This window comes from Phaethon aethereus, assembly GCF_964289735.1.
Source record: "Phaethon aethereus genome assembly, chromosome: 3".
Lineage (NCBI taxonomy): Eukaryota > Metazoa > Chordata > Aves > Phaethontiformes > Phaethontidae > Phaethon > Phaethon aethereus.
This window is the reverse complement of record NC_138576.1, coordinates 110020328-110032648: the sequence shown is the minus strand read 5'-3', so window position 1 is coordinate 110032648 and position 12321 is coordinate 110020328. Positions and strand designations below refer to the sequence as shown.

Sequence of the window (12321 nt, the reverse complement as noted above, 5' to 3'; positions counted from 1 at the left end):
TGGGGGTACCTGTTCTTTTTTATCCTGGACATAAGCATAGAGAGCTAGAAAGGATTTCAGGCTGATTGTTCATCTTACTACCACAAACAGTTGTATCCTGTGGTCTTCATAAACTTATTCAGCTTCAGTTAAAAACTGACTAGATTTCTTGCACTGACTACATCATTTGGAAGACTTAGAACTTAATGTATTCCAACAGTTAGGAACTTGCTCTAGATTTGTAGCCTATATGTTTCATTCATGGCTATCTATACCTTCTTGATACTGTAATAATAATGTCCTCCAATTCAAAGGGCTTGTTTTTCTACTCCTCCCCTTGACTGTCTACTCCTTGATATAGCATGGAAGAACAGCTGTAATTTCTCTCAGCCTTTATTTGCTATGTTAGGCAGGGCAACATCTCTTAGTCTTAAAGAATTTGCTCTCTACTACCTTTGTCATCCAAATCCCTTCTCTGTACCATCACCTTATGAGCCTGGATTTGCCACACCAAAAAAGTGCTGTTTGAATACTGGTCTTATTTACCTTCTGAACTGTGCTGTTCAGTGTCGAGTGGGGAAGACTTGGCAGTTGCCATTTTGCTGTGTCCATTTTGTCAGAGATGAGGACCATGACATTTCTCTCTATTCATTACCATGATTTCTTAACAGTAGAAAGGCCTGGATAATGTTCTAAGCTCGGTTCGTTTGTACTAAAATTTCTGGTTCAGGAGATCCAGTGATTGCTAGATAAACATTTGTGAGGGTCTGCAGCTTGCCATAGCTCACAGGTCTTGCTGGCCTGCTAGGCTTTGTTTCCTAGAGTTCCAGTGGGAGAAAGGGGACCTGTATCTAGAAGGTAGTGGTTAAGAGCAGCAGGAGCCAGCAAGGTGCCTACCTTACGCTTTATCCTATTATTGCTGCTACTAAAGGTCAAAACACTTTTGAGCGTTTGGGGACGGATAACAACTGATTATGGCACGGAGACCTCGTTAAACCAATATTCTCAATAAGCTGTTAGGTTTTGCAAATAAGTTTTACTTTCTGTCAGTTAAGACAGCCATCCCTGGAACAAAATGACAGAATTATTTTTCTACAGTCTTGTTTAAACGCAAGTCTGTGTATTATGCATGCAAGCTAAGACAGTGTCCTTTCTGCAATTTATAAAATAGCTTTCAAATGTAGTTAAAACTTGATTGCTTATGTCTGTGCTAGTTTTGCTTGCAGCTTTCTAAAAAGCAGACACTGCTCAAAGCTTTGGCTGTATTACGTTCCTGTGCTAGCTTCATCCTCAGTTTAAGAAGGGTTATCAAGAGTAGAAGCACTAGTGCAAATGAGGCAGTTAGTGTTGCTGGCATCTGAGCTGCAACATCACCTATGCTCACTTGAGACGGTGTTCAGTGGTGCTTCAAACTTTTGAGGTCTGTCTGTACTTTAGTGCCATGCTATTGTTACCAATAATGTAGTTTCACTGTTGGAAAATGTTTCTGTTAGAAGAGCTTTGTATGGAGATAACTGGTTTTATTGATCCTGCTAAAGTTTGCCATCTGTTATGTTTGATTGCGTTGATGATGTAACACAGTAGGGATTATTATAGATAAAAAAAATTTGTCATGAAACAGTATGTGCGATTAAAATGTAACAATTATTAACTTGCAAACTTTTATCAAGAAAATCTCATTTAATTATTTGAATATTGAGGAATGTTAGACTGTGTTTAACAGTTTCCTTTATTTTGTTACATAGAAATTTAATACAACAATGCCAACACCAGATAAGAAGGCATCACAGAAGATTGGTTTACGGCTTCGTAACCTGCTCAAACTTCCCAAAGCTCACAAGTGGTGCATATATGAATGGTTCTATTCAAATATAGATAAGTATGTTTGTTTTGTATAATTATCTCTTATTAGTATAGAAACAAGTAATTTTCTGAAATTGAGATGCAAATTTCCATATATTGGTTAGATACTCCAAAGTTTATTCTAAAATTATTACTGAAAATTCTTTCATTGCTTTGTTGTGGTGTTTTTTTCCTCTTTTTTTATAATGAGCAACCTGCTTGGGTGGTTCCTTGGGTAGTCTTCTATGGAAAGCCTTCCTTCATGGAAATAACTTTCTTTTTCTTTTTATTACCTCTGCCTCTACCAGATACAAGATTTTATTCATAATGCTTTTAGCATCTTAAGCATGAAGTTATCAGAACACTTGGACTTTTTTGAACCCTTGGATCAGTTTTATACACAGGGGATGGGAAGGAGACTGCTGCTTCATAAGGTGCTGCTTCCCTAAAAGGTGTAGATGTGGATTTTGGATATTTCTTCCCCATCATCCAGTTTTTATTGTGATCGCTAACAGAGCTCCGGGTTGTGAATATGCAGTTGGTGTCTAGATATCAGTGTCCTTCTTAGGTCTCCTACTAATCGATCCCCTAGACAGTTTCTGCAATTTGTGCCTCAGTCTTTGGCACTTGTTCTCTTAATGCCACTAGCAAGGTGCTGTGAATTGTTTAAAAGAACTATTTTAATTTAGTCCCTAATCAAGAAAAACTAAACATTCTAAAATGTAAAAATCATTACTGATGAGTGGAATCTTAAAATCTACAGATTGACTAATAGATGAAACACTAGTATTTAATATTCTAAAGAATGCTTCAGAGCTAACAAGCATTCTTCTCCAGAATTTATTCATAACAAAATAATTACTGTTTTTCTCCTCCTACTTTAATCACAATTGCTGTGGCTGTTTTCCGTAACTGAGAAGGCAGTCATAGCAACAGAAATACATTTTAGGATATGTTCATCACAAGTAGAAAAATTACATGTCCATTTTAGTTAGTTTTAAATTAATCGTCTGTAGGATTTAATTCCTTTGAAAGAATTAGTCTTTACATGCTTTTCTGCCCCTTTATTTGACCAAAAAAAACACAAAACAAATAATCCGAACGCTACTTATTCCTAGTAGTAATTTTAATATGTGACATTTATAATTATGATTTTTACAACAGTCCACAAGTACTTTAGGTCTATCAGTAGACTACAATTTGAGTTTAGCAGGTAATTCTGAAAACCTCTTTGGTAGTTATCAATGTATGCTTGTAATACTAGTAAGATATGATCATTTGAAGATATAACATAGAAGTTATAACATAGTAAGAAACTTCATATCTTTGGAAGAAAAACTTTGATGTGTGTTGCTTTGAGTGATATGATCTAGACTTAATGAGAAGTTTAAAAAAGTTTAAAGCATAGAGCTAACTGTCAACTGACAAAATATGGCTCACTGTACAAGTTTCAAAATATTTTAATCAAATTGTCTCCTCCAAAATTGAAACCATCAATTTAACTGCCATGTCTACTACAAGTTTTTGAAATATTTTAATCTCTACAACTATCACCTGTGGTTATTAGATTATTGAAGCTGTTTCAGTTGGATTCTCTCTATGCTGCTGCAGAGGACTGTTAAGATCCCATTGACTTCTGACATGCAGAGACTTCTAAAGAGCTACTTACTACTATGGTCATCATGGGCCCTCAGAACCAGATGCAGCTGTAGCTTGCGTACACCATTTCCCAGAGCTTCCAATCTTGTGGATGCTGTGGGTTTACAGTTTGCCTGCTTAGGGACAAGTGATAGTAAAAACAATCAAATACATACTCTCTTTCTCCAAAAAAAAAAAAAAAACACCAAAATAGTTGGCCTTTACACAGATATCTTACATTAGTGACAGTAAATCTGGATAAAATAAAACTCTTCTATACACTTCCTTGTCTATTTCCTGAGCCTCATTGATAATTCTTTGTGGTTTCCTTTTCACTTCATGCCACAGCTGCAGTTCCTTCTACTGCAAAATTCCATTCTTGCCAGAGTCTCCTTATCTCCATGTACCTTTCCTCTCTCCTGCCACCCCACACACTCACTTGAAAGTGGTGTTGCTTCCAAGATCCTCTTCTGTGCTTGGGGATAGTCCCCTTTTAAGCCTCAGCACCCTGCTGAGAATGGAGAAAAGTAGCTTTATGTAGGATGCGGTTATTCTTTTGTTCTCACCAGGTGAGATCTATTTTAGTTGCACATAGTCTTTAATGATTAACCTGCTATTAGACAGGCATATCCATTGCTGCTCCCTTGTCTCTTCAGCCCAAGAAGGATGTGATACTACAAAGTAAAAGGCAGTTATAAAACGTAGAGATACAGACAGGTCATAGCATCAAAAAGAAATTCATAAGTTGTGTAGGTAGGTTCTCTGAACTGTCACTTCTATAAATATACTGATCCTCAGCTTCATCATGGAGTCGTTGTATGGTACAATAAAAGTCTCACCTGTATAGCTGTAGAGAATGACAAGATGGCTCAATTTCCTGTATTTTGGAACCCTCTGTTGAGAATCTGGGTTATAATTGAATGAATTTATGAAAAAGGTACTGTCTTTCTATTTCTGATTATCACACTGTCCCTCCCTTTATTCTGAATACCTCATCGTATCTTTATGGTTTCCTTCAGTGTGTTGCAGTATCCTCATGACACTGCACTGGCTTTCCTGAAGTTTCATTTGGTGCAAAGCAGGATGAATCCATGTTTCCCTGTAGTAACAAGAGAGAGGAACATTTTTAAACATCACTGATAGTAAGGCTTAAATAAAATAATAGTCCTGGAAAGTTTCTGTCTTTGTTTTCAGTTTAATTTATTTTAGGTTAAATTTTTCCTTTGAATAGGAGTGACTTGTTTATATGACTGATTTATACTTTTTGTTGTCAATGTATTTCTTATGATGGACGTTTTTTGGAATCTCATGACACAAGTTTACTAAGTGTAGTTAACAGAGAACCAATTATGTTTCAACAGACCACTGTTTGAAGGAGATAATGACTTCTGTATATGCCTGAAAGAATCTTTTCCAAATTTGAAAACCAGAAAATTGACAAGAGTAGAGTGGGGGAAAATCAGACGATTAATGGGAAAACCACGGAGGTAACTTTTTTCTTTTCTTTCTTTTCAACCAATAACTATGTGTAGTTTTGATGTTACTGGAATTCTTCCTTCTAAAATAATTTTGCATGCAGGTAGTAAAGTAAAATAATAGCAGAGAGTAGAAAAACATTTTATTGAAAAGGTATTCTCTGAGCGCACACTCTGCTCCCACACACACCCTATTCCTTATATGCATGTGTCCAGTCCATGTAATTCTCATGAGCCTATACTTGAAATGTTCTCTTCCCACTCTAGATAACTGAGTGTCCAAGCTAGGATATGTTGACATTATTATTGTATCTTCTATGCTGCAGTGCTTCTGGGCATGGCAGACAGGCCAGCTTTTCCCAAAGTGTTTGTTTTTTTTTTTTTTTTCTGGTTATAACTAGGTCTTCTGTGGGGAAAACAAGTGCACATTTTAATCTCATTTAGTTTATTATTTTTTAAACTATTTTATAGATCCTCAACTTTTCCTGGCTTGGTTCTCAAAACAGAGAGAGGAGAAAGTCACCCATAAAATATTGTACACTGTAGAGAAGCCAAAATTTAACAAAGGGTATAGTCTTTTCTCTAATTTAGGATGCTTAATTCTTAAACCCACTGATTCAATTCAGCACTTTCACAGAACCAGAAGGGAAGGCATAGAGAAGACACGGCCAGGCTTACCTGGAGACAGGACAAGAGGCAACAGGCACAAGCTGAAACACAAGGAGGTTCAGTCTTAACATAAGAAAACACTACTTTTTACTGTGAGGGTGACTGAGCACTGGCACAGACTGCCCAGAGAGGTGATGGAAATCTCCATCCTTAGAGATACTCAAAGGCTGCCTGGATGTGGTCCTGGGCAGCCTCCTGCAGGTGACTCTGCTGGAGGGGTTGGAGCAGACGACCTCCAGAGGTCCCTCCCAAACTCAACCATCCTGTCATTGTGTAAGATCAGGAGAAAAATGTGTAAGTAGTGTTGCAGAAATAGATGACAGGTTTATTTATAAAAATACAAACACTATAAAGCACTGAACCCGCTTCATAGATAACCTTACTGAGTCAGATCATATTTTGTCTGATGGAGGCTATTTCATCTCCTGTACCTAGAAACAACTCTATGTAACTAAAAATTGCCAGTCACAGGAAGGCAGCAGAGCCAGATTAAAAATAGTTCCTTTTGGAAAGGTGTTCGTGGTGTTTGAGCTTAACTGAGAAAGCTTTTCATTCGTCTGTCATCACACTTCCTACTGAGAAGGAAGTGATGTATTTGGGGGTTAAATCATCACTTATTATTCATTTGATTTTTGCTAAAAGTGCGCACCATTATAAAAGATCATCTTGCCTCATTCAGCAGTCTGTTGGACCATTGATTAAACTTCCTTTTGGGGGGAGGGTGTTTTGGGTTTGTTGTTAAACTATCATCCAGTTAGATTTTTAAGAAGAGAGACTCATGCCTAAGGAACCGTCTAAGCGGGCAGGAAGTTTTATCTGAATTCTGAAGTACAAGTATTTCACTGGATATAGAGTCTCGTTTTGTTTGTTCACCAAAACTTTACAAGTTCTTGCTTTTTTATCAGCATAAAAATAAGCATTCTTGTTTGCTTTTCATTTCTTTAATAATTTTTAAAACCCCATATCTAGTGGTAGTCCATTTCAAGATGTCCACGGTGGTCTTTGGCCTTAGTTCTAAAAAATTCTGAATTATTCTAAATAATTTGAATGCTTTTCAAGATAATTTTCATTTATCTCTACAGCAAAGGTTTTTTATGTTACTGTTCTGTTAGAAATTTCTTCTGTGTGTCCTCATCATGTGCAAGCAAAGACCATGTCAAACAAGAAAAAAAAAGACATTTTGCATCCACAGTGTTGATGGCAGAGGATAATAGTGTCTCTGTGTGATAGCTGTGCACATGGTTGTAATCTTTTTTTTTATTTTGTTTTAAATATATTGTAATTTTTTTTATGTCTGCTGCTACTTTAAATGTCCTATCACACCATCAACAGTGTGGTTGATTGGCACAACAGTATTCTTCATGGGAGCCTGCAAAGCTTGTAAGATTCCAGTAGACTGTGGGGAAAGATATGCTCCAAGAAAAGGAAGAGGTAATAGTTAGTCTTGTGTACTCTGTAAATAAACTTAATTGGCATTGTGAAATAGCAATGAATATGAATTAAGCTCAGATATGCTTGTCCTGCCACTATATGATGGTGATGATTCCTCTGTTAGTTCAAATTCTCATGACTGAGGTTAGAAACTGAGAAAAGTGTTCAACCTCTTAAAAAGTCTCCACAGAAAACTAATGAGGTTGCAATGTGATCTGTACCATAGTTTTAATCTTCATTTTTTCATAGGAATAGCACAAAGATGGGATAACCTTTATTAAATAGATCTGGAGGACGTGGGGTTGGAGTTTTCCTTTAACAGAAGCCAGAAATATGTTGCAAATACTTTCAACATCCATGACCTACAGCATTTGGGACAGAGACTTTTTAAGAACATCTGAGCTAGCAGTAAAACAGTAGGTGCTGTTGTAGGGACCTCCAAGGTCAGTGATTAGTATACCAGCATTTGAATTTGTATTTCTAAGAGCACGGGTCAAAGAACATCAGGTAATATCTGATGTTCCTGATGCAAGACCCTGGCCATGATTAGAAGGACTAATGGACTAATATTAAAGTCTATATTGACTCTTTTTTCTTTTTTTTTTCTTTTTTTTGTCTGTCTTGCTGTGATTAGTCATTCTATTCTCCTCAATTCTATTCTCCTCCTGGAATTCACAGCCTATGGCAAGCATTATTTCACACTTGTTCCTTCCCAGTAGTAAACATGAAGTAAATAAATAGCATCTTTAAATGAGAATATCCAAATAAGCTTTGCATAAGTCTCCCTACCACCATCACTCTCTGGCATATGCCATTCCAGATATTTTGAATTCCTAATGAGGATCCTTAAGCAATACACAACACCAGGGAAACACATTCTGCTCTTCAGTGGTAAACTGGTGAGTAGGACACACCTGCAGTTGCTCAATCTACAGTTTCTAGACTATACAAAGACTAGTTGTGACTTTTGCGGTGATAGTGATTGGAAAACCTAGGGAAGGAACCTTCAGTGCAGTGCATTATTGCATGTGCCAGACAGAAGTGCATCACTGCTTCAGTTCATTCCTGTGTTTTGTTTGTTTTTTTTTTTAATGGCTTGCTTACGACTAAGATCTCATTGTATTAACACTATACACACTGGACAAAACAGATGGTCTATGCTCCGTATAGCTCAGAAACCATGTATAAGATAAGAAGCAAATGATGTATGCATATAGACAAATGTGTGAAACTGCTAGTCAGTATGAAAGAAAGTGGTCTCAGCATCCTGACATCTTAGTTCTTATGATCTTCTCATACACATTGCAAGGTAGAGAAATTTTGGAGAATAGTGAAATGGCGTTGTGGAACTCTGAGTGAGGGGTATACAGAAGAAAACATAAGAATGTTTATTTCTGCATATAAGAAGAGAGTAGAAGCACACTGGGAAATAGGAGCTGACTGCTCTGTACTGAGTGAGAGAGAAATGACTGAGTAAGATCTTGAAGGGATTTAAAACAAAGTAATTTGCACTGTAGAAGGGGGAACCAGCAGAGGAGTTGTTAGTGTCTTCTAAAATAACCTCATAAAAGAGGGCACTTTATTGATCAGGAATCAATATATAAGTGTCTGAGTTCCACAGAAAATGTTTAAATTGCATTTCACTGCAGTAAAGCAATTAACAAAGGTAGTAAATTATTTGATAAATAACAGCTTCTGCAATTTAGCAGACCTACAATAGCATCTGTACTCCTTTTTTAAATGACTTCTTCCATTGACACAAGAATGATAAAACTTTTTTTTTTAATAAGGACTGAGAGATAGGGTCGAGTCCTTTAATGTCTTTATGCTTCCAGTATCTCCCTCATGCATCACGCCTATTCAGTAGGTTAAAAGTGAAAACGAATAAAACCAAATAAGGCTTGGGAGTAAGTCTTCCATCTTTTAGATTACATTTTAAGACACCCCCCTAAAATGGGGGAGGGGAGCGCTAGAGACTATCTGATTTTACACAATCAAATTCGTACAGTCTCAGAACAAGTAATTTGCATAATAGGGATTTTGTGGCTGAGTTGTACTCTGCACAGATGCAAGAAGATGAGACAGAGATGTGTGCTTTTATGTTCTGAGTCTGGTGCCCTTTCATACTGTTAGTTTAATTGAGCTGATGAGCACATGTGAAAGGGGTCTACCCTCTATCGGTAAGTGATGGCAGCCAGGGACCTTACAGTGAGTCCTTACATGCATTGAACTGATATTCAGAGTAGACTGGATGAGGGACCTGCTTTAGCTTTGTTCTGACACCAGGTGGATCCCTATAAGCAGAAAAGTCCTTAAAAGTTGTACTTTTCTGATATCCTAATGCAACAGCTAGCATTCCTGAGTATTATTTTTAAATAAGCTGTTATTTTAGAAGTGATAATTCTGGGGAGTAAGACTCTCTAAATTCCTTCAACAAAAAATCCTTTTCTCTTGAACACTTCACCCCAAGCTTTTTCATTTTCCCTCCCTGAGTTGTAAACTATGCTTGCCTGTTTGATGTGTTTTCATATATGTATGTTTTCAGTGCTGATTTAAGTGTAGTTTTACCTAATTGTATTATAGGTGTTCCTCTGCATTCTTTGAGGAAGAGAGATCAGCGTTAAAACAGAAACGGCAGAAGATAAGACTTTTGCAGCAGCGGAAAGTTGCAGATATTTCACAATTCAAAGATCTTCCAGAAGAAATTCCATTACCACTTGTAATAGGAACAAAAGTTACAGGTAATTTCTTAAAAACAAACAAAAAAACAGCCAAGTGTTTTGCAAAGATTTTAGTAAACCATAATATACTTAGTGTAGATAGTTAAAATAAATTTATAACATCAAAAATTGCATGGCTTTTTTGTTAGCTCATTGAGAAGGTGCTTGTGAAGATTAGCTAGTATTTTTTAAAGTGTGATACAAATTTGAGGTACAAATTTAGTATGGTTTATTATTTCTGCTGCTCAAATTGTAGATTTATTTTTCATGTCAAGTATGCCTAACAAATCTTGGAGAGACAGATGCTTAAATGTAAAGAGCTGAGTGCTGTCTGCAAGTTTAAAACCTAACCTAATATAAAACTTGAGCTTCATTTTTCCATAAATATAAAAATATCTGCTTTGAAACATATACAATTGATATTGCAGTGTAGTTGGACATGTATACTAAACATGCTGTTGCCTTACTGAAAATAACTTAGACATAACTGAGGAAGGAATATTGTTAAAAACATTCCATAAATTTTGTCTAACTTCATAAAAACTTCAACTCCTCCATCCTGTCTGTTTGTGATACAGATGCTTTTCACTTAAGCGTGGTATCTCCCACTCAAGCCACTACTGTTTATTGCTTTTTGCATTCTGCAGTAACACTTAACTCTTGCTGAAGAGTGGGCATGCACAACACTGCCTTTCCTCGCTCTCCTAGAACTGTATCCCTGAGCTGCATTTTTCATTGTCTTTTGCTAAATATGCAGTTATCAGTGGAAGTGATCAAAGAGAAATGGTATGCAAAATCATCTGGAAATTGACTTTTGCCTACAAAATTTGTCTGTCAAAAGGTATTGGGTATTAAATAGTGTTTTATTTACACGTAAGTATAGTGCTAAGGATTAGACTTAGGAAATACTTGACTTGCAAAGATAAATTTGACAAAAATTTAGGGAGTATTTCTGTTGTCTACAATTCTTTTTCAGGGTTTACTTTTTTTTTATTTAACCTGTGCATTTTGAATATACATATAAAGGGTTACTTGCAAAAGCTGTGTTAAGTCAATTTTTCTCAATGGTATCAGAATGTTACAATGTTTGATTTGCTCTTGGGTTTTTTAAAGCGCGTTTGCGAGGTGTCCATGATGGCCTATTCACTGGACAAATAGATGCTGTCGACACTCTTAATGCTACGTACAGAGTGACTTTTGACAGGGCAGGTCTTGGAACGCATACAGTCCCAGACTATGAAGTTCTTGTAAGTATTAATGACATGTTCTTAAAATAGCTGTAGTAGAAAATAACATAAAAATAAATTTAAAAATCTGCAGTCATAACAGGTGCATGGGAAATTCCAGGGGAACGAGCTTCTACTGTTCATGGTTTTGTAGAACAGGATAACCCTCTATGATAAAAACATAACGGCTCCGGCTGGAATAATTTACCAGACCTACTATTGTAAGTTGTTGTAATAGCCTGAGTTTAATGTGAAGAAATACAATGAGCAGTGTAAGATCCCAAAGAAAATTCTGCTATGGGATCCTGGCAGGATTTGCAGATGTTCAAGAAAACCTGGCCCTTTGTAATTTGCCAAAGTCTGGAAAGGCCTGTGGTAGTTGCAAGCAAGTATTATGAGTTGATTGAACCTCATTTTGAAACTTCTTATGGTAATGAAGCTACCTGTGGGGATGTTGCTTTGGTCAAACAATTTGGGCTTATTTCCCAGCTCGTAGGCTTTTGTACCAATTTATGGGCTCCAGGAATTGTTCTTGCCAAACAGTCTGACCTAGACTGCAAGCTTTTCAAAGGACTTCATGTTCTTTTGTGTCCTGTGTAGTGTTGAATCTACTAAGGGCCATAATTTGTCTAGTCTCTGTCATGATCTGAGTTTGGAGCCTCTACTGAGCTCCTGTTCAGTCATGATTTGTCTGCAACTTGCCAATAGAATTTTTGGAAATACTATTGCAGGTTTTATTTGATGTGGTGCCATAACACTTTGGAAACTCCAGCAATGGAATATGATTTTGAAGCTCCTGCTAGCGCAAAAGTAAAACATTAACCTTTTAACCTTGTTGGGTTAGGGCGTTGATAGGCATGACTCGTCCAGATTCCAGAAATAAATTATGTACTCCAAAAGGTGAGTATAATTAATTAATGTGACAGCTGAAATATGTCCTTCTTTTTCCTGTTTTACAGAGTAACGAGCCTCATGAAACCATGCCAATTGCTGCCTTTGGCCAGAAACAACGGCCTTCAAGGTTCTTTATGACCCCTCCTCGATTGCATTATACACCTTCACTCCAGTCCCCAATTACAGTAAGTTACTTTTTTCGTGTAATATTAATCATAGAAATATTTTCTGATACACATTGAAGCTGTTAGCTTAAACAGTTTTCTGAGGGTATTCAGCAAGATAAAAATTTTAGCAAGGCCCTCAAAAAATAAGCTATTAAATTAAATGTTCTTTCTTGTATAGGACAGTGATCCTTTATTAGGACAATCTTCGTGGAAAAACAAAATTTCAGGCACAGATAGTGAAACACTAGGAGGCTTTCCAGTAGAATTCCTCATTCAAGTG

At 36.7% G+C, this 12321-nt stretch overlaps 1 protein-coding gene across 4 annotated transcripts in view; it reads left to right on the top strand.

Moving 5' to 3' along the window:
- Positions 1 to 12321, top strand: part of LIN9 (lin-9 DREAM MuvB core complex component) — a gene marked incomplete at both ends in the record, with an annotated part of 36146 nt that overhangs the window by 13688 nt on the left and 10137 nt on the right. For 3 of the 4 annotated variants that reach the window (XM_081997068.1, XM_081997066.1, XM_081997065.1), the window contains 6 exons: positions 1725 to 1858; positions 4821 to 4946; positions 9618 to 9775; positions 10868 to 11001; positions 11940 to 12059; positions 12220 to 12321. In XM_081997068.1, the coding sequence (XP_081853194.1) occupies positions 1725 to 1858; positions 4821 to 4946; positions 9618 to 9775; positions 10868 to 11001; positions 11940 to 12059; positions 12220 to 12321 (774 nt within the window). The remainder of the gene's footprint in view (positions 1 to 1724; positions 1859 to 4820; positions 4947 to 9617; positions 9776 to 10867; positions 11002 to 11939; positions 12060 to 12219) is intronic. The other variant, XM_081997067.1, reaches the window with a different exon arrangement.